This window comes from Nycticebus coucang, chromosome 1 (assembly GCF_027406575.1).
Source record: "Nycticebus coucang isolate mNycCou1 chromosome 1, mNycCou1.pri, whole genome shotgun sequence".
Lineage (NCBI taxonomy): Eukaryota > Metazoa > Chordata > Mammalia > Primates > Lorisidae > Nycticebus > Nycticebus coucang.
The window spans coordinates 85,786,789-85,808,426 of NC_069780.1; the positions used below are offsets into that span (position 1 = coordinate 85,786,789).

Below are 21,638 nucleotides of genomic sequence, written 5' to 3' on the forward strand. Positions count from 1 at the left end.
TTTTGCCTTGGCCTCCTGAATAGCTGGGACTACAGACATGCAACACAACGCCTGGCTAGTTTTTCTGTTTTTAGTAGAGATGGGGTCTTGTTCTTGCTCAGGCTGGTCTTGAACTCCTGAGCCAAGCAATCCACCTGCCTCAGCCTCCCAGAATGCTAGGATTACAGGTGTGAGCCACCACACCCAGCCTTCCTCATAGATTTTGTATTTCTTTTTTTTTTTTTTTTTTTAGGAGAACATATGTTGAAGTCACACTGTATGCATGATTCTGTGTTCTGCTTTTCATTCTTAACATTCTTAACACCAGCAGTTTTATTTTTCAAATGGGGCAGGGTCTTACACTTCAGAAGGAAATGCGGAGGAAAGCCCTAGGAACATCCTAGAGGATGTTACCTTGACTAGTTTGCTACTGATATTAAAGTTATCGTATAGTGGAGTTGGAAGAGGACAGAATTTGAGTTAGGAGACAGACTTTGCCACTTACTAGTTATAAACCTTGTTAAAGTTTCCTAACTTCTTTATAGAACAGATTATGTAATTCTGGCTCTCTTAGGACTTGTGTGAAGGTTAACTTAGGTGAATTCTGTGAAAGCATTTGGCAGACTCTAAAATGCTAGGCAGTTATTTGTATGTGCTGTGCAGCTATGACCACCAGTCTTCCCCTGCCCACATCTAAACACCACACTTTCTGGAGCTGGTGACTCTAGGCTCTCTGAGAATTATGCAGTTAAAAAATATATATGTATATAAATATTTATTATGATGGAAATCCATTTGATAAAGTATAGAACAGTAATCATAAACACTAAACTATAAATGGGTTTAATAGATGAGAAATGAATTTTTTTTAAAACAGAAACTTTCCCTTTTCCCTTGGAGGAGAAAGCAGGCAGGAGAATGTGGTACACGAATGGCGAGAAGAAAGCTCAATAAATGTCATTGTCTAAGGCCAGACTACATATTTGAAAACTGAATCTAAATGCCTTGAATTCATTAAGGTGGTTTCCCTGTGGGAGTTTACCCACTGCCTCATGCTTCAGCTACCAGGAAGCCTCTTAAAGGAAACAGTAATTAAGGATGTTTGTCTTGAAGCAATAATGGATAATAGGGTGTTCCTATTGTAGTTCTCATCTTTGTTATTTTTAATTTTTTAAGAGACAGTATGGTCATATGGTTTATCATTCAGAAGGGTCAAGGTCATGGTGAGTGTTTAGAGTATACTTAGTGCATTTATAAATAATCATCAGGAAAAAACACCTGTAGGAAGTGAAAGATCTCTACAAAGAGAACTACAAAACTCTGAGAAAAGAAATCACAGAGGATACAAAGAAATGGAAAAACATATCATGCTATGGATAAGTAGAATCAACATTGTTAAAAAGTCCATACTACTCAAAGGGATCTATAAATTCAATGCAATATCCATCAAATTGCCAACATCATACTTCACAGATTAGAACAAATAATTCTATACCTCTTTTGGAACCAGAAAAGAGCCTGAATAGCCAAGGCAATCTTTTTTTTTTTTTTTTTTTTTTTTGTAGAGACAGAGTCTCACTTTATGGCCCTTGGTAGAGTGCCGTGGCCTCACACAGCTCACAGCAACCTCCAACTCCTGGGCTTAAGCGATTCTCTTGCCTCAGCCTCCCAAGTAGCTGGGACTACAGGTGCCCGCCACAACGCCCAGCTATTTTTTTTGGTTGCTGTTTGGCCGGGGCTGGGTTTGAACCCGCCACCCTCGGTATATGGGGCTGGCGCCCTACCGACTGAGCCACAGGTGCCGCCCAGCCAAGGCAATCTTAAATGGAAAGAACAAATCTGTAGGCATCATATTACCAGACTTTCAAACTATACTACGTGGCTGTCAAAACACCCTGGTGTTAGCACAAAAACAGAGACACACACCAAAGGAAGAGAACAGAGAACCCACATATAAAACCATCTACCTATAACCAACTGATCTTTGACAAAGCATACAACGTATACACTGGGGTAAAGAAACTAATAGTTCTGGGAAAGTTAGATAGCCACATGCAGAAGAATGAAACAGGACCTCTCCCTCTCACCACTCACAAAAATTAATTCAAGATGGCTAAAATGCTTAACCTTAAGGATGAAACCATAAGAATTCTAGAGAAAAATGTAGGAAGAACCTTCCTAGATAGCATTCTGGACAAGTAATTTTTAACTAAGACCCCAATGGCAACAACAATAATTAATAAATGGAATTTGATTAAACTAAAAAGCTTCTGCACAGCTAAGGAAACAATCAACAGAGAAAATCAAGAACATATAGAATGGGAGAAAATATTTGCAAGCTACACATCCAGTAAAGGGCTAAGATCCTGAATTTACAAAGAACTCAAGCAAATCAGCATGAAAAAAAAAAATCACCCCTATTAAAAAGTGAGAAAAAGGCATGGACAGAAGCTTCTCAAAAGAAATGACAAGATAGCCAATAAACATATGAAAAAATGTTCACCGTCACTAATCATCAGGGAAATGTGAATTAAAACCACAATGAGATATCCCTTTACCCAGTTAGAATGGCTTTTACTAAAAAGTCTAAACAATAGATGCTAGTGTAGATACACTGTTGGTGGGACTGCAAATTAGTATAACCTCCATGGAAAACAGTATGGCAATTCTTCAAAGAACTAAAGGTAGACCAACCATCCACTCTAGCAATCCCACTACTGGATAATTACCAAAAGGAAAAGACTTTTCATCAAAAAGACACCTGTGTTTATTGCACTACAATTCACGATTGCAACGATGTGGAATCAACCCAAGTGCCCATCAATACATGAGTGGATTAATAAAAGTTAATATATACATATATCATGGAGTACTACCTAGCCATAAAAAAAAAGAATACCTTTTGCAACAATCTAGATGGAACTGGAAACCATTCTTCCAATGTAATGTCTCAAGAATAAAAACATACCATATGTTCTTAATATTATAAGAAACTGAAGAGCGCACATGTGCACAGAGGGAAGTATAACTCAGTGGAAATCAACCAGGAGGGCTGGGGAGGAGGTGAGGAGTGAAAACCTACCTAATGGTACACTTGAACACTGTTTGGGTGATGGGCACACCAATAGCCAGGACTCAAGCTTTACAAAAATAATCCAAGTAACCTAAAACATTTGTAACCCTTAATTTTTTTTTTTTTTTGAAAATAAAAATGGAAAAAGGAATCCTATGAGGTTTGTACTATTCATTTTGCACGTAAAGATGTTGAAGAGCGGATGGATTAGGTAACTCACCAAAGACATGTAGCTGGGAAGAGGTGGAGAGACCTGGGGCCAGGCACTGTGCTGTTTTGATGGATGTGTATCAGATAATGCCGAGAAAGCCTTTCCCTTTGCTTTATAAAAAAAGTAGAGTGAAGAGTCTTATGCTTTCTTTTATTTATCAACAACTCAGGTTTCTATTCAGAGACAACTAGTGTTACCAATTCATTGTTTATCTTTCTAGAAATACTCTACACATACGTGATAAAACTCAAGAGTCCCACACTTCTTATTTTTTTCTTTTTCTAGATACAGGGTAGCATTCTATACAGGGTGGCAATAAAATTCGTGTGCCATTTTAAATTGCACACAAACTTTATGGCCATCCTGCATACAAGGTTCTTATACTTTTTTCCCCAGTTAAAATAATGTCTTGGATTTTATGTTATATGATTACATAAGGAGCTTCTTTACTCTTTGTTATATCTGTAGAGTATGACTGTGTAATCCTCCACTGTATAGATTAGCTGTAATCTATCTCACCATCCTTTGTGGGCAGTTTTCAGTCCTTTCATGTTCCAAACAGTGCTGCAGTGAGTATCTTTTTGTACATTATCATTTTGCACCAGTGAGTGAGTTTGTAGGATTCATTCCTAGAAGTGAAATTACTAGGTCAAGAGTATGTGTATTTGTACCCATCTCTTTTAGAGATAATATTTTATAACCAAAAACAGTTGATAATTGTCTATGCATTTTGTCTCTTACTTGCAAATGGAGACTCCTTACACAGAGAATCATGCTTTTGATCTCTGGAAACTTCTAAGAAAATGTATTACCTTATCTGTAACTCTAAAATTGATTAATATGTAAGGCAGTATCTTGAATATTTACTCTGAAATGTTTTCATTTGCTATAGTATACACTTTCTGTGGAAATTGGGGAGAGAATGAGAAAAATCTTACCTTTAGGAAAAAGTCTGAAATTATTTTGATAAGTTACCTGTTAGCAAAGGAATTACATGTTTCAGTAATCCAAGTGTATAATAATGAGTCTTTTTTTTTTTTTATTGTTGGGGATTCACTGAGGGTACAATAAGCCAGTTACACTGATTGCAATTGTTAGGTAAAGTCCCTCTTGCAATCATGTCTTGCCCCCATAAAGTGTGACACACACTAAGGCCCCACCCTCCTCCCTCCATCCCTCTTTCTGCTTCCCCCCCCCTTAACCTTAATTGTCATTAATTGTCCTCATATCAAGATTGAGTACATAGGATTCATGCTTCTCCATTCTTGTGATGCTTTACTAAGAATAATGTCTTCCACTTCCATCCAGGTTAATACGAAGGATGCAAAGTCTCCATTTTTTTTAATGGCTGAATAGTATTCCATGGTATACATATACCACAGCTTGTTAATCCATTCCTGGGTTGGTGGGCATTTAGGCTGTTTCCACATTTTGGCAATGGTAAATTGAGCTGCCATAAACAGTCTAGTACAAGTGTCCTTATGATAAAAGGATTTTTTTCCTTCTGGGTAGATGCCCAGTAATGGGATTGCAGGATCGAATGGGAGGTCTAGGTTGAGTGCTTTGAGGTTTCTCCATACTTCCTTCCGGAAAGGTTGTACTAGTTTGCAGTCCCACCAGCAGTGTAAAAGTGTTCCCTTCTCTCCACATCCACGCCAGCATCTGCAGTTTTGAGATTTTGTGATGTGGGCCATTCTCACTGGGGTTAGATGATATCTCAGGGTTGTTTTGATTTGCATTTCTCTAATATATAGAGATGATGAACATTTTTCCATGTGTTTGTTAGCCATTCGTCTGTCGTCTTTAGAGAAAGTTCTATTCATGTCTCTTGCCCATTGATATATGGGATTGTTGGCTTTTTTCATGTGGATTAATTTGAGTTCTCTATAGATCCTGGTTATCAAGCTTTTGTCTGATTGAAAATATGCAAATATCCTTTCCCATTGTGTAGGTTGTCTCTTTGCTTTGGTTATTGTGTCCTTAGCTGTACAGAAGCTTTTCAGTTTAATGAAGTCCCATTTGTTTATTTTTGTTGTTGTTGCAATTGCCATGGCAGTCTTCTTCATGAAGTCTTCCCCCAGGCCAATATCTTCCAGTGTTTTTCCTATGCTTTCTTGGAGGATTTTTATTGTTTCATGCCTTAAATTTAAGTCCTTTATCCATCTTGAATCAATTTTTGTGAGTGGGGAAAGGTGTGGGTCCAGTTTCAGTCTTTTACATGTAGACATCCAGTTCTCCCAACACCATTTATTGAATAGGGAGTCTTTCCCCCAAGGTAAGTTCTTGTTCGGTTTATCAAAGATTAGGTGGTTGTAAGATGTTAGTTTCATTTCTTGGTGTTCAATTCGATTCCAAGTGTCTATGTCTCTGTTTTTGTGCCAGTACCATGCTGTCTTGAGCACTATGGCTTTGTAGTACAGACTAAAATCTGGTATGCTGATGGCCCCAGCTTTATTTTTGTTACTAAGAACTGCCTTAGCTATACGGGGTTTTTTCCAGTTCCATACAAAACGCAGAATCATTTTTTCCAAATCTTGAAAGTACGATGTAGGTACTTTGATAGGAATGGCATTGAATAGGTAGATTGCTTTGGGAAGTATAGACATTTTAACAATGTTGATTCTTCCCATCCATGAGCATGGTATGTTCTTCCATTTGTTAATATCCTCTGCTATTTCCTTTCTGAGGAGTTCATAGTTTTCTTTATAGAGGTCCTTCACCTCCTTCGTTAGGTATATTCCTAGGTATTTCATTTTCTTTGAAACTATGGTGAAGGGAGTTGTGTCCTTAATTAGCTTCTCATCTTGACTGTTATTGGTGTATACAAAGGCTACTGACTTGTGGACATTGATTTTATATCCTGAAACATTACTGTATTTTTTGATGACTTCTAGGAGTCTTGTGGTTGAGTCTTTGGGGTTCTCTAAGTATAAGATCATGTCATCAGCAAAGAGGGAGAGTTTGACCACCTCTGCTCCCATTTGGATTCCCTTTATTTCCTTGTCTTGCCTAATTGTATTGGCAAGAACTTCCAGCACTATGTTGAATAGTAAAGGTGACAGAGGACAACCTTGTCTGGTTCCAGTTCTAAGAGGAAAAGCTTTGAGTTTTACTCCATTCAGTAAAATATTGGCTGTGGGTTTGTCATAGATAGCTTCAATCAGTTTTAGAAATGTGCCACCTATGCCTATACTCTTCAGTGTTCTAATTAGAAAAGGATGCTGGATTTTATCAAATGCTTTTTCTGCATCTATTGAGAGGATCATGTGATCTTTATTTTTGCCTCTGTTAATATGGTGGATAACGTTTATGGACTTGTGTATGTTAAACCAGCCTTGCATGCCTGGGATGAAGCCTACTTGATCATGATGAATGACTTTTTTGATGATAAGCTGTAATCTATTGGCTAGGATTTTGTTGAGAATTTTTCCATCTATATTCATGAGTGAGATTGGTCTGAAATTCTCCTTTTTGTTTGGGTCTTTTCCTGGTTTTGGTATCAGGGTGATGTTTGCTTCATAGAATGTGTTGGGGAAGATTCCTTCTTCCTCAGTTTTTTGGAATAATTTCTGCAGTACAGGAATAAGCTCTTCCTTGAAGGTTTGATAGAATTCTGGAGTGAAGCCATCTGGACCAGGGCATTTTTTAGTTGGAAGCTTTTTTATTGTTTCTTTGATCTCAGTGCTTGAAATTGGTCTGTTCAGGAGGTCTATTTCTTCCTGGCTAAGTCTAGGGAGAGGGTGTGATTCCAAATATTGATCCATTTCCTTCACATTGTCAAATTTCTGGGCATAGAGTTTCTGGTAGTATTCAGACATGATCTCTTGTATCTCTGTGGGATCAGTTGTTATTTCCCCTTTATCGTTTCTGATTGAGGTTATTAGAGATTTTACTTTTCTATTTCTAGTTAGTCTGGCCAATGGTTTATCTATTTTATTTATTTTTTCAAAAAACCAACTCCTTGTTTCATTAATTTTCTGAATGATTCTTTTGTTTTCAATTTCATTGATCTCTGATTTGATTTTGGATATTTCTTTTCTTCTACTGAGTTTAGGCTTAGATTGTTCTTCTTTTTCCAATTCCATAAGATCTCTTGTGAGATTGTTGATGTGCTCTCTTTCTGTTTTTCGAATGTAGGCATCTAAAGCAATGAATTTTCCTCTCAAAACTGCTTTTGCATTATCCCACAGGTTTTGGTAGCTTGTGTCTTCATTGTTGTTATGCTCAAGGAAGTTAATGATTTCCTGTTTTATTTCTTCCTTCACCCATCTGTTATTCAACAGAAGGTTGTTTAATTTCCATGCCTTTGGGTGGGGTCGAGCATTTTTGTTAGAGTTGAGTTCCACCTTTAGTGCCTTATGGTCTGAAAAGATACAAGGTAAAATTTCAATTCTTTTGATTCTGTTGATATTTGTTTTGTGTCCCAGGATATGATCAATTTTGGAGAATGTTCCATGGGGTGATGAGAAGAATGTATATTCTTTATCTTTGGGGTGGAGTGTTCTATATACGTCTATCAAGCATAGTTGTTCTAGGGTCTCATTTAAATCTCTTACATCTTTGTTTAATTTCTGTTTAGAGGATCTGTCCAGCTCTGTAAGAGGTGTGTTAAAGTCCCCTGTTATGATGGTATTATCAGATATCATATTGCTGCGACTGAGGAAGGTCTGTTTCAAGAATCTGGGAGCATTTAAATTGGGTGCATAGATATTTAGAATTGAAATGCCTTCTTGTTGTAGTTTTCCCTTGACCAATATAAAGTGACCATCTTTGTCTTTTTTGACTTTAGTTGCTTTAAATCCACATGTATCTGAAAATAAGATTGCAACTCCTCTTTTCTTCTGAATTCCATTTGCCTGAAAAATTGTCTTCCAACCCTTGACTCAGAGCTTTAATTTGTCTTTTGAAGCCAGGTGTGTTTCTTGCAGACAGCAAATGGATGGCTTGTGTTTTTTAATCCAGTCAACCAATCTATGTCTCTTCAGTGGGGAATTCAAGCCATTAACATTTATTGAGATAATTGATAAGTGTGATAGTATTCTATTCGTCTTATTTGGTGAGAGTCCATTGCTTAGTTTTATGTTTTGCATCAGTGTGGAGGTTAGGTTCTGTCCTTTGATTTCTGAGTTCTTACTTTGCTGCTGATCCATTGTGGTGGTCAGTGTGCAGAACAGGTTGAAGTATTTCCTGTAGAGCTGGTCTTGTTGTGGCGAATTTCCTCAATGTTTGTATATCCATAAATGATTTGATTTCTCCGTCAATTTTGAAGCTTAGCTTAGCAGGGTACAGAATTCTGGGCTGAAAATTGTTCTGTTTAAGTAGATTAAAGGTAGATGACCATTGTCTTCTTGCTTGGAAAGTTTCATTAGAGAAGTCTGCGGTCACTCTGATGGATTTGCCCCTGTAGGTCAACTGGCGCTTACTCCTGGCAGCTTGTAGAATCTTTTCTTTTGTCTTGACTTTGGACAGGTTCATCACAATGTGTCTTGGAGAAGCTCGGTTAGAGTTGAGGCAACCCGGGGTCCGATATCCCTCTGAAAGCAGTGTGTCAGAATCTTTGGTGATGTTTGGGAAATTTTCTTTTATAATATTCTCTAGTATGGCTTCCATTCCTCTGGGGCATTCTTCTTCCCCTTCTGTAATTCCTATAACTCGTATGTTGGAACGCTTCATAAAGTCCCATAATTCTGACAGTGAACGTTCTGCTTTCTCTCTCTTCTTTTCTGCCTCTTTTACTGTCTGAGTTATCTCAAGAACTTTGTCTTCTACCTCTGAAATTCTTTCTTCTGCATGGTCTAACCTGTTGCTGATACTTTCCATTGTATCTTTAAGTTCCCTAATTGACTGTCTCAGTTCCTTCAGGTCTGCTATATCCTTTTTATATTCTTCATATCGTTCATCTCTTATTTGATTCTGTTTTTGGATTTCCTTTTGGTTATTTTCCACTTTATTAGCAATTTCCTTCATTGTTTCCATCATTTCTTTCATTGTTCTCAACATGTGTATTGTAAATTCCCTTTCTGTCATTCCTAACAGTTCTATACTGGTGGAATCATCTGCTGTAGCTATCTCATGGTCCCTTGGTGGGGTTGTTCTAGACTGGTTCTCCATGTTGCCTGGAGTTTTCTGCTGATTCTTCCTCATGAGTGATTTCTTTTATCTGTTTCCTTGCCCTAATTTTCCTTTCACTTCCTCTTGCTCTTTAAGTTCTTGTGCCTGTGGACTAAGGGTTACAGGACCAGAAGGGTGAGAAGGTTGAGGAGCAAAAAAAAGGGGATGAAAGAAAGGAGGACCGAGTGATAAGAAAAAAAGAAAGATAGAGAAAGGAGAGGGGGTGGGTATAAGGAATATTGACAAATAGAAGAGAGGCACAGAAAGAGGGAGACAGGGCAATATAGGTGTACAGTAGGGTACTTTGACACAACCTTAAAAAACCCCACCTTCTGGGGGTGCCCAGTTGCGTGGTTCCCTTGAGGTCAGCAGCTCTTTGCTAACCTGATCAGACACAGTACCCCACCTCCGCCAAGTAGAGAGGAAAGACAAAAATGCTATAAATCAAACCAAAACAAGCAAACAGAAAACTTTACTGGGATAAAATTGGGTGAAAAACCAAATGATATCGGTAGAAACACTAGCAAAAATGAAGTTGAAGTTATTAAAAAAGGCAGCAATGGGAAATTATGATTAAACTAGGAAAATTGAGAAAGAAAAAGGGATCTGTGTGGAAAAGATTGAAATTAGAAAAACAAAAGAACATCAGCAACGTCAAAATAAACAAACAAAAAAAAACAACCAAACAAAAAATAAAAGAAAAAAATACACAACCAAAAACAAAGCAGTGTTTATATGTTATTGAATATTGTCTGGGCAACACGTGGTCTTCTGGGGTATGAGATGTTAGTCACAGTTCTGATACGACTGGAGGCTGCTGATTTCTCAAACCCCAGCAGGTAGACACCCTAAATCTCTCTTCAGCCTACTTAAAAGGCACTTTGAACTTGTAAACTTGCTGAGCAGAAGCTTTCCCAGCTTTCTCGCTGGAATCGCTGCTGAAGTGGCTATCCACTTACTCAGTGTGCCAAAACTGGTCTCACTCTGCCCCTGAGGGTTAGGGCTGCAAGGCGGCTCAGACCCCACCCTTAGGCTACTTGGTTGCTGGGTTACCAGCTCCCACCCGTTTCTAGCTCTGCGACCCTGAGGGCGGAGCTTGCCGGGGCAGATCACTGACAATGGATCCGTGTGACCCACCGCCAAACACTATTAGCTCCGTCTGGCTCAGCGGCTCAGACTGGGGCCCTAGACAACGGCCAAAGTTCTCCGCACTCCCGCTCAGGCCTTCCCCAAGGCAGTTCAACTCAGTGCCAAGTCCAAGGACATCAAAACAGTTCACAGGTAAGGCCTTTCTGGTTTGCAGTCTCGCTGCTACTGAACTTACAGTTGTGGGCGGGTTTAGACGGATTGAACACACGCGACCACTTGCCGGTTTTCCACTGTTTTAGTCCTCCTCTTGGGGTCCAGAAGTCTCTTGCTGACTTCCTGTATCCTCATAGGAGTGATGATAGGCAGTTCCCACCAGCCAGAGATGCCTGGAGTCCTATCTCCCCAGACTCAGGGTGCCCAGATGCAAGGAAGCTGTTACTCGGCTGCCATCTTGCTCCGCCTCCTCAATAATGAGTCTTGACTGCTTTGGTTAAGCTAGCAAAGGTAGAAAAGAATTAGCTCAGCGATTATTGAATTGTATTTACATGAGGATATACAGCAAAGCTTTTTTTGTCAATGATTTCTTTTTTAAATATAAGTAGTTTCTCGTTTATTAATATCAGACGAGAATAGTGCTCATTTAAGAATTAAAGGAACCATTTTAGGAAAAATATGGGCCACAAATAGAGATTCTGGGGGTTTTTAAAGGACATAAAGGGAAGATACTATTAATTACAGCAACAACAAAATCAGAAAGCTAGCAAGGGGCAGAATCTTGGCTGGGATAATGACCTGTGTCCCTCTTGCTTCAAAAGCACATGTACTTTTCTCATTCAGGTGTTGTTAATATCTTTAAAAGCTCTATTGACTAGAGATGTGTTCATATTAGAAGCATACTTATCAAAGGATAGTGTATGTCTAGAGAGTTAAGGGATGCCATGTAGCAATGTAGGTTAATCCATTAAGATTACTTTCCTTTTTGTACCTGGTTAAAATCATCTACTTTAAATTACACTCTGAACATTTAAAATAGATAACTTGGGATTATAGTGTGTTAGAGTTGAGAAGACCAGATCTTCAGGGATCATTTTAGCCCCACCCCATCATTTAACAGAGGAAGAAATATTACACTAAGAGGTGAAGGAATGTGACCAGAGTCAGGCTCTTGGGTCCTGCCTCCAGCCCAGCGTTCTGGTCAGTGCACTTCTCTGCTGTTCTGTCTGTGCTCTGGTGGCCCTAGGGAAGTGGGGTGTGGGTGCTACAGCTTGAGTGCTACACACAGACCTTATCTGTTTCTGAATTTTACCTGATGTGACCCTGAACTCAGAAATGAAGAAAAAATTCTTTTTCTCTTGTGTACTTCGCAGCTCCCTGTTCATAGCACCCAACCTCAGGCAGCATTGTGACTCATACTATAATGTTTTGTCACTGCTGTGTGAACACATTATTTAAAGACTTATGTGGTTTTCACTTGTGACCTTTGCTACCATTTATAGCATTGTTTCAGGGGCAGGGCGGGGGAAACAAGTTACAAAACAGTCTACTTAAACGTTGGGCTGTCATTTGTTTTTGGAATCATTTATGTTCAGGAAAATGAGAGTCGGGGATCTGAACTACTTTTCTAGTCTTCTGTCCCTTCCTCAGACATGGCAATCATTACACCAGTCAACAATCCTTTATCCCATAAATTCAAAATCCGAAAATCTTTTGGAAATGATCTGAACTGACGAGAGGCTATTTATAGTCTCCATCTAATCCACTTGGCATAGGGATTCATAACTTGGGTTGGTGAAGTATTAATTTGTTTGAGGTTGGGATTTGAACACATCTCAGATTCTGGAGGAGACATTATGTAACATGTAGTATAAACATCTCTCTAATTTCTCAAAAGTCTGAATTCTGAAACGTCTAGCCCCAAGGTTCTCATCTCAGTTAAGAGATTGCATGTCTGAATTGATCTTTGAATTATGTTTTACGGTTTTAAAAGTGCTTTCATGCTTGTTCTCTATTTTTCCTTATACTCCTGTGAAGTAGATAAAGCAGCTAGATTTTGGAAAGCTCATTGCTTGGGCTGGTGCTCTCCTAAAGTCATCTGGGTTGACAGTGGCAGAGTTCCTGTTTATCCTGGTGGGTGCTGATGCGCATCCCCAGCGTCACATCCTCTGTGGCTGACATCCATTCCTGCCTCCCCAAGAGGACTGGAAACTAGGTTCCCCATAATACTATGTCAGCAGCCTATAGCAGTATAGTTTATTTGGTTATTTATATTTTGGTCATTGCATTTCAGATTGTCCCCATTTTAAGGTAACAACTGGATCTAGTTAATTTCTGTTCCTTCTGTCTTTCATGGTGCCTATGTCAAGCTAAGTGCTCAAAAGTGTGTATTAGAACTCAGAAGTGTGCTTTTGGGCTTGACATAATAGTGCTCTTTCCGAGCCATGCTACTGATTCTACGTATTTATTCTTTCATTCCGTGTGTTCTTTTATAGCAGGAATAAAAGATTTACCCTCATTCTTAAAAGACAGAAAAATTGCAACCAACATCTAACATTGCTTGGTAAAATAACTATGGGATACATTTAATAGGAATAGTTTGTAAATTAATATTGCATTCTGTGTTAAAGCTTCTGATAAGGACTGAAATCTTTAAGCACTTTTTGCTATAGTCTTGATCATAGGACAACAACTCAGTGAATCTTTATGCAGTTCCTAAAATTATACCAGGTGATTCATGCAGCAAAGAGGAAAAAAGGACAGTCAACTAATTTGCAGGATACTTTTCCTATTAGCTATCTATCTGAGAACACTAATGGAGCAAAAAATAAATGAATTCCAAATTAATTACTGCTATTTATTTCCCCAATGTTTTCCTTGAAATAAATAGCTTGTTGCTGGCCGATACATAATGTATATTTTGCACTGACAGGGTGAACTCTGACTGCCATTTTAAGCATAATTTCCCCTATTCTTCCACTCCAGTCTCCCTTTATTGTTACAGTCATTTGAGCCCTTTGACTCTTCTTGTGCAAACCAGAGAGATTTCTCTTTGAGTTTAGAAACTTTTTTGGTGGGGGTAGGGAGAGAGAGTAAGGAAGTGGTCAGGGTTGGCAGAAACAAAGAACATAGAGTGCATGGAAAATATCATAAACATAGCAGGTTTCATAGGAGCGGGGTTTGTGGTTTGATCACTGCTTTATCTCAATGCCTGGTAGATACTTTGCACACAGTAGGCAGGCAAGAGCTGCTTGCTAAATGGGTGGGATTTGCCAGTGTTTAGTGATCATTTTTGTTTGTTTTTCTTTTATTTCGTTTTACCTTTTTCTTGGACCATTTAAACTTCTCTATCTTATCTGACTCTTTAAACATTTACATTCTTGGATCACAAGACTATTCTTTAAACTATTTAGACTTACTTTTTTGGCTGTGTAAGGTTGCTTCCTTGTTGGAAGACCAAGAGGGAAAACATAGATCATGCTTTTCAGCCTGGGGATACTTATGCCTATTTCTAGTCTGGTTCCTATAAAAGTTCCAGGGAAGATCAGCACCAAACACTGGAACTGGGCTTGGAGGATATAGCAAATCACTCTGCCGCAAATTACACAGCTGCTTCTTTCCTTAACACCCTTGATGTCCAAGTCCGTATTACCTCTGCATTTGCCCTGGAAATGGTCTTCCCAAGCTACTTTAGTTCTCTTTCTAAACACAGATCAGATCATGTCATTTTCTTTCTGGAAAACTTGGAATTGTCACACCACGGCTTAAGGAACAAAATATCCATTCCTTGGCATAGCGTTTAAGGACCCCTAAAATATTTTTCTAGCTGTGCTACCTGTGTGATTCTTCTACAGTAGACACATTCCAAGTATCCATTCATTTTGTGCCGTTTGCCTTTTTGTTAGTGCTGTGCCCTCAGTCTGCAGTGAATCCCCTGTGAATCCCCAGTAAATCCCCTTTATTCCTTCTGTGTCTTTATCGGCATTTCCCCCCTCCTTATGAGGACACCAGTCATTGGATTCAGGCCCATCCTGGTTCACTATGACCTCATCTTACCTTGATCGCACCTGCAAAGATCCTTTTTCCACACAGTCATATTTGTTCATATTTATAGGAATTAGCCCTTGAACATACCTTTTGTGGGGACACAGTTTGAATCACACTGCATGGTTATAGCTATTTTATAGAAAATTCTGTTTTCTATACCTTAAGTCATTTGAACTGTTGCTTGTTTTTTAGGGAAGTGATTTAAACTTTGGTTACTTTCCGCTTTTAATGAATCATTCCAGAAATAAGGCCTAGTTCAGTTCTACGCAGGCAAATCTTAGCATCATGGAATTTCAAAACCAAAACGAGTTTGTGTGAGTCATTTTGTTTAAATTATGCAGGAAGAAAAGGTAGACACGTCGTCTTATTGTGCCTGAAGTCATAAAGTAGACATAAAGTGGACAGATGATACATTCTCCAAGGACAGTGTTCTTTCCTCGTTTTCAACAAAAGTGAGATAATTCTGATTAGAATACATTTCTCTGGGCCAGCTATGGTGACTCCTGTCTGTAATTCCAGCACTGTGGAAGACCAAGGTGGGAGCATCCCTAGAGCTCAGGAGTTCGAGACCAGCCTGAGTAAGGGCGGGACCCATCTCTACAAAAGTAATCAATATAAAAATTAGCTGGCATCATGGCAGGCACCTGTAGTCCCAGCTACTGGGGAGGCTAAAGGTGGAGGATTGCTTTGCCCAGAAGTTTGAGGTTGCTGTGAGCTGGGTGGACATCATGGCACTCTAACCTGCGACAACAGAATGAGACGGTGTCTAAAAAAACTAAAGAATACACTTCCCTGAAATGTGCAGATATTTTAAGTCAAAAGTCCTGAGGCTTATTTTTATACCTTTTTCAGTCACATCATGCAGAGCCGAGCCATGCTTAGTAAAGCACCCAGGGCCATGGTTGGTGCTCATAGAAGTCCCTTGATAACTGTTGTTTGGATGTAGACGTGAATGTGAATATGAAGAGAATATTGGTGGCATGCGACTAGTGGTAACTCGCTCAAGCCTTGTATATTGGGGATGACAGAGAAAGGGACTGGAAATGCACTTGGAACCATAGCTTATCTTCTTTAATCTTCACAGCAGGCCACTTGAGTGCTAGGAGGGGAGATCTTCCCTAGGGTATTAAACCCTGGGAGGCAGAGTTGAGATTTGACCCCACTCTGTCTCATTTAATGACCTTGGTCTTGCCTCTATTTCCTTTACCAAATTACTTAACTATAATTTCCTCTGATGATATTAGAGATGGTAAATGTGAAAATCATAATTAGCCATTAAACCAAAGGCAGTATTCACATGGAAGAAGAAAATGGTTTTCCTCTTTTTTTTTTTTTTTGTAGAGACAGAGTCTTCACTGTACTGCCCTCCAGTAGAGTGCCATGAGGTCACACGGCTCACAGCAACCTCTAACTCTTGGGCTTACGCGGTTCTCTTGCCTCAGCCTCCCAAGCAGCTGGGACTACAGGCACCCACCACAACACCCGGCTATTTTTTTGTTGCAGTTTGGCCAGGGCTGGGTTTTTACCCGCCACCCTCGGCATATGGGGCCGGCACCCTACTCACTGAGCCACAGGCACTGCCCTCCTGTTAAGGCAGTTGGGTCAAAAAAATAGAACAATCTGACATACATACTTTCCCCTCCCTGTATCTTTTATTTTCATCTTTTTTTTTTAATTGAAAAAACAAACATCTAATAAAGTATTAGGACCATTATTAAATTTCGGCTCTTCTAGACAGATTATCTTCAGTTTGATATTTGAATAAATGTTATTCCTTAAAAAAAAAAAGACATTGAACCACTTGCTTTGTAAATTATAATGCTGTTTTGGCAACACGAAATTATTGGGGCAAAAAAGATTGTACAAGAAAACACAAGGCAATTAAATCTTTGTTGGTTTTTTTAAATAACTTCAGTCTGTGTACTACGTTTTAATAAGACATAATTCCAGGGAACATTTTTAATGACCTTGTGTAATATTAAAATGTAGTGGTTTGGGTCACAACCATCAGACTTTTTTGGTTGTGACAGAAAACTACCTCCAGGAATAGTGCTTACTCAGGAATAACTGGCTCCAAGTGCCAAAAAGAATCTGTAATTCCATCGATCATCTCTGCTTTCCTGCATGTTGCTTCATTTCCAGACAAGCTCTTACCTCATGGTGGCAAAAATGGCCACCACTAACTCCAGGGTTGACATTTGTGAGTCAAGCAGCTAAGTTTCGAGCCTGCTCACATGGCCAGTTTGGGTCACATGGCAATGTATCACCCACGGGCTACGTCTGGGCTGAGAGTAGGGGAAAACGGCTCCCCAAATAAACGCGCCACGTTGTTACCAAAATGAGGGAAAAAGATGCTGAGCACGACAGCGTAGAACACAGGTAGTTGAACAAGGTACAGTGAGAACTTCGTACGTTTTGCTGCTGGGGTTTAAAAAAACAAATCAGCTATCCTAAAAGAATATGTCCAGTATGAGAAAGGGAAGGAGCCATAAGGCACAGCCAGTGATTGGAACCATCATGACATTAACAATCCTGAGTTCATTATTACTGCTTTGGAGCACTCGACCTGTGTCCCTTTGAGTGAAGCACTTTATGTTTCACTTAATCCATGCAGCTCCTCTGTGAGGTCTCACCTACTATTCTCATTGTACTGGTGAAGAACCCTCCTTGTACTGGTCAGAGCATTTGGATTTGGATTTTGAAGTTTCCAACTTCCGTCATACCGTCTTAATGTTACAGTTAGCTTTCATTAGTTCTGTCTGTCCACCCATCCATCTGTCATCAATCCCTTTAAAGCTCCCCCTCTGTGTTCTCTAAGCACTGGGCTCCTTTTTGCCTTAGGCACCCAACTAACCTCCTCAATTCTGCCTGGGAGCATACTGCCAGCGTCTGTCCCTTTTCTTCCACCTCCATTGCTACCACCCTAATCTTCATTGTAGAGAGCCTAAAGTCTCCTATAATTGCTGTTTGGCCTTTCTGCTCTCTCTCCTCATCTGTCCTACCCCTGCGTTCCCTGGAGCAGCCAGTGTAGATGGGATCTTATCAACCGTCTGTTTTCCTTGGCTTCTCCTCTCTCAGAGCGCAGTCCCGCCCCAGCCTGCCTTCCCGGCCCCTCCCAGTCCCTTGCTCTGGCTGTGTCTTCCTTCTCTGTGCTGTAGTCTCACACCTTGCCACGTCCCCCCCTCTCCCTGCTGTGTCTCTCCTTCACTTTCTCTCTTTAACTCTTCCTCTTTCAGGTCTGTGTTTAAATGTCACTAAACGTCCTTGGGGACTTCCCTGTCCCACCTCTTCACTCTGGAAATCTGAGAGCATCATATCCTTTATTTTTCCTTTCTGCACATTTGACAATTTATAGTTATATATTGATGTATGTATGATTATTAGTCTGATACTCCCCTCTAACCCATGAACTCCCATTAGGGCAGGGACCAAGTCTGATTGATAACTGCCCCGTAGCCAAGCATGGTGGTTCCCGCCTATAGTCCTAGCACTCTGGGAGGCGGAGGTGGGTGGATTGCCTCAGCTCAGGAGTTCAAGACCAGCCTGAGCAAGAGCAACACCAACAAAAATTAAAAAAAAAAAAAAAACTGACCGGGCGTTGTGACAGGTGCCTGTGGTCCCAGCTATTTGAGAGGCTGAGGCAAGAGGATCTGTTAAGCCCATGAGTTTGAGGTTGCCGTGAGCTACGACGCCACTGCACTCTACCCCAGAGTGACAGAGTGAGACTCTGTCTCAAAAAAATAATAATATAATAATAATAATAACTGCTGCATCTCTAACACTTCCTGCAGTGCCTGGAACCTAACAGGCACTGTTACATACTGAATGGATTAACGGATTAAACAGAGTCTGCCCAAAGCAGTATGTGTTAAATGATTACTTTTTCCATAGTTCCCTTACTTTGACATTTATTACTCCAGAATAAACTTACATTTTCTTTCTTCAGGGCAGTTTTATTCCAATTGCTTGGGGTTTGCTTAGGAACATGCCATGTTTCCATCATTGCTGACTGTAATTATTGGCAATTCAGATGCCATACAATGATGCACCGGGTTTTCATAACTCCCGTATTAGAAGCAGCCATAATAGAAAAGCATAAATTTTAGGATATGTAATTCCTTTCAATTTGACTTGAGCGTGGGTGGGTGGAAGAGGGGAAGTAGAGAAGGCTTTAATACTTTGCTCCAAATGGTTCCCTGCCCAATGTCACAGAAGCTTGAGCACTCCTTTAATTCCAATGTGCTATCCCCAGAACCCAAGCATCCAAATTTAGCCCTCTCTGCATGTCCTTGTGATTTCTGGCTGCCATCTGCGTCCAAACTGGCTTTGGAAGCAGAAGTTTTCTCTCCAGTGATTTATTATGTAAAGCAGTCTTCCCAGCCTTTGTCTTGAAAACTGGCAGTATCCGTGTTGGAATCCACATAATAAAGCTAGCCACAGCTGGTGCACTGCCTCAGTCCAGGGGGTCGCCGTCTCCGCACACTTGTGGCCTTTGACATGCACGAAAGCACGTTGGCTTGGGAAACTTACTGGTCCATGATTATCTCGTGTGTTGCAGATAACATAACTTCTTTCTCCCCTTTTAATCCACAGTTGGTCATGTTCGGAGTTTGACCTGAACGAGATTCGCCTGATAGTTTACCAGGACTGTGAAAGGAGAGGCAGACAAGTCTTGTTTGATTCTAAAGCTGTTCAAAAGATTGAAGAGGTGGCAGCTCAGGTATGAAATGCTGCTTTTTGAGTTATATTGTCCAGGGCCATTAATGGTTCCGAAGAAACAGAAGCACAGCCCCACCCCTGCAGGCTTGTGTATGCTTATTAATAGACACAGGTGAAACTGGTAGCAGATTGTACTGCAGGAGCCAAGCACTGTACTGTAAATATCACCAGAGGTGAATCTGCTGGCGAGTTGCAGTCCAGAAAGATTTTGATGCTGAGTATGTGCATCAAATGTAATGGGAAAACAGAACTCTTAAGTGTCATAAAGTGTTGAAAATGTTAGTGTGAAGGGAAATTAATAGAGCATTCTGTCCAGCATTTCTTGTAGATAATGAGAAGTATTATGTAGCACTGGGTTCAACAAGATTAAATAGCTTCTGCTCTAGGCCTTTGGTACAGAAACCTTCATTGTCATCTTCAAAAGGAAGTGTTTCTCAAACCTATCTGACTGAGGGCACTTTTATTCATCTTTTTTTGTAGGTGGGGTGGTGGGAGTGTGGGGCAGGGTGTAGAGATCAGTAATGGGTAGAATTGGTTTTGGGGGGCAGGGAGACAGAGTCTCACTCTTTGGCCCTGGGTAGAGTGGTGTGGCATCATAGCTCACAGCAACCTCAAACTCTTGGGCTCACACGATCCTCTTGTCTCAGCCTCCTGAGTAGCTAATACTACCACCAAACACCTGGCTAGTTTTTCTATTTTTAGTAGAGATGGGGTCTCACTCTTGCTCTGGCTGGTCTTGAACTCTTGAGCTCAGTCTAGGTGATGGATAGAATTGAAGAACTGAGCACAGAGCAGCTCTTGATCCCTTGAAGCCAGAATAGGAAAGTATGGTGAAGGGGAAGAGTATGGCCCTTTCTGAGTCTTTTTGTATGTGAGTTCAGGGTGCTTCCAGATTGTCACCTTTAGACTTGCCACTCCCTTTTCAGTATTTGTTCAGATGCCTCCAGATTGAATGAATCCATTTGTATTCATTCCTCTTACATTCAGTAATTTGCTTACCTATACTGGCAGTTTGTGGAATGTGTAGCTAAGTAAGTGAACAGTTTATAACACAGTCGGTCTCATCAGGGCCAAGGGCCTGTTTTCCTGCTTTTGATAAAGATCATTTCTGCAGGAAGGAAGTGTTTGGTGATAGGCAGTTTAACTGGGTGGATTCCACAGTTTTAAAAAGGAGTTCTGCCAGGTAGCTAATCATTATAGTAGTTGTTGAGCTTGTTAGGTAGGTGAGGGGGGGTGCTGAGAAATCTCTAGGGTGAGTCAGTATAGGCTTTAATGGTAGATTCATATGAAAAGCTTAGGTGAGCCAGCACTTGATGCTTTGTTTGGTGGACAGGAGATGGTTATCCCTTGATTTCTCATGTCATTTCCCATTTCTCTGAAGTCTTCAATAGACTTGTTTATCTGAGCACCCACATCTCATCACTAGGGTTGCTAACAGTGGTGGCAGATGGAGAAAAAAAGAATTTCTCTGGTTTTTCAAAAGGATCTAGAAGCTTCAGTATACCAGAGTGATGATAACTCTGGAATCTGGAGCAAAGGCTTTCTGAGAAGCACTCATTTAATTAAGATTAGGTTCAGGGAGGATTGTGGTTTTGCCGAAGGCCACAAAGGAATCTCATCAGCACCCTATTCACTGTGCCAGGTGCTCCCTCCAGCTGTAGACTGTGCTTCAGCAAAGGGTCCCGCAGTCTATGAGGCAAGAGGGACTTCGTGCCACTGTATGCCCTCTGAGGGGACCCTCTGGGTGCTGAGGGAGTTCTAGGTGCTTGGGAATAACCAAGTCCAACTTTGAATGCTGGCATTGCTTTAATGATCCTGTGGACCAAAACATTTTATGTTTTCCTTACATTCTTTTCCCATTTCCAGCTTCCCCCCCACCCACCCAACCCCCTTGGCAAGCACAAACGTCATGAGTTTGTATCAGGCACATGACTGTAGGCATTTGCATTAGACCACCAGTGTGACTGTCACACTGGAGATTAGATAAGCTGCAGTCGCATTCATATTTTTCCCAAGCAAAAACTGCACATGGGGGGGAAAAAAGGCAAAGAAGACTCAGAATAGAAACAACTTACCATAGAGGGTACAGGAAGCTTCTGTAGAGAGTAATAGACTCTGGTGGAGGAGGGAAGTAAAAATTAAGGTGTATCTTTGTACCTTTGTGTCACTGTGATAAAAGTTAGCAGTGAGCTCTATTTAAGGACTGTATAGTTGATAATCTTCTCTTACCCTAACCTTTAAAACCATATTTCTATCACATGCTGTGGATTCACAGCAGCTCCTATTTCAAGGTCCTGATTTCATCCTTCATAAATTTGACCTCATTGGTTTTCTCCCTGTACCTTTAAGAAGGAGTACTAGAAGGTGTGTGTCATTAAAAACATGAGCCAGTTCTGTCCAAATTAATTGTTTTGT

At 40.3% G+C, this 21,638-nt stretch overlaps 1 protein-coding gene across 6 annotated transcripts in view; it reads left to right on the plus strand.

Annotated features, from left to right (window-relative positions):
• The window catches only part of FNIP2 (folliculin interacting protein 2), a 135,992-nt gene that overhangs the window by 45,552 nt on the left and 68,802 nt on the right, over positions 1–21,638 (plus strand). For all 6 annotated transcript variants that reach the window (XM_053583550.1, XM_053583577.1, XM_053583585.1 and 3 more), the window contains exon 2: positions 19,098–19,224. In XM_053583550.1, coding sequence (XP_053439525.1) covers positions 19,098–19,224 — 127 coding nt within the window. The remainder of the gene's footprint in view (positions 1–19,097; positions 19,225–21,638) is intronic.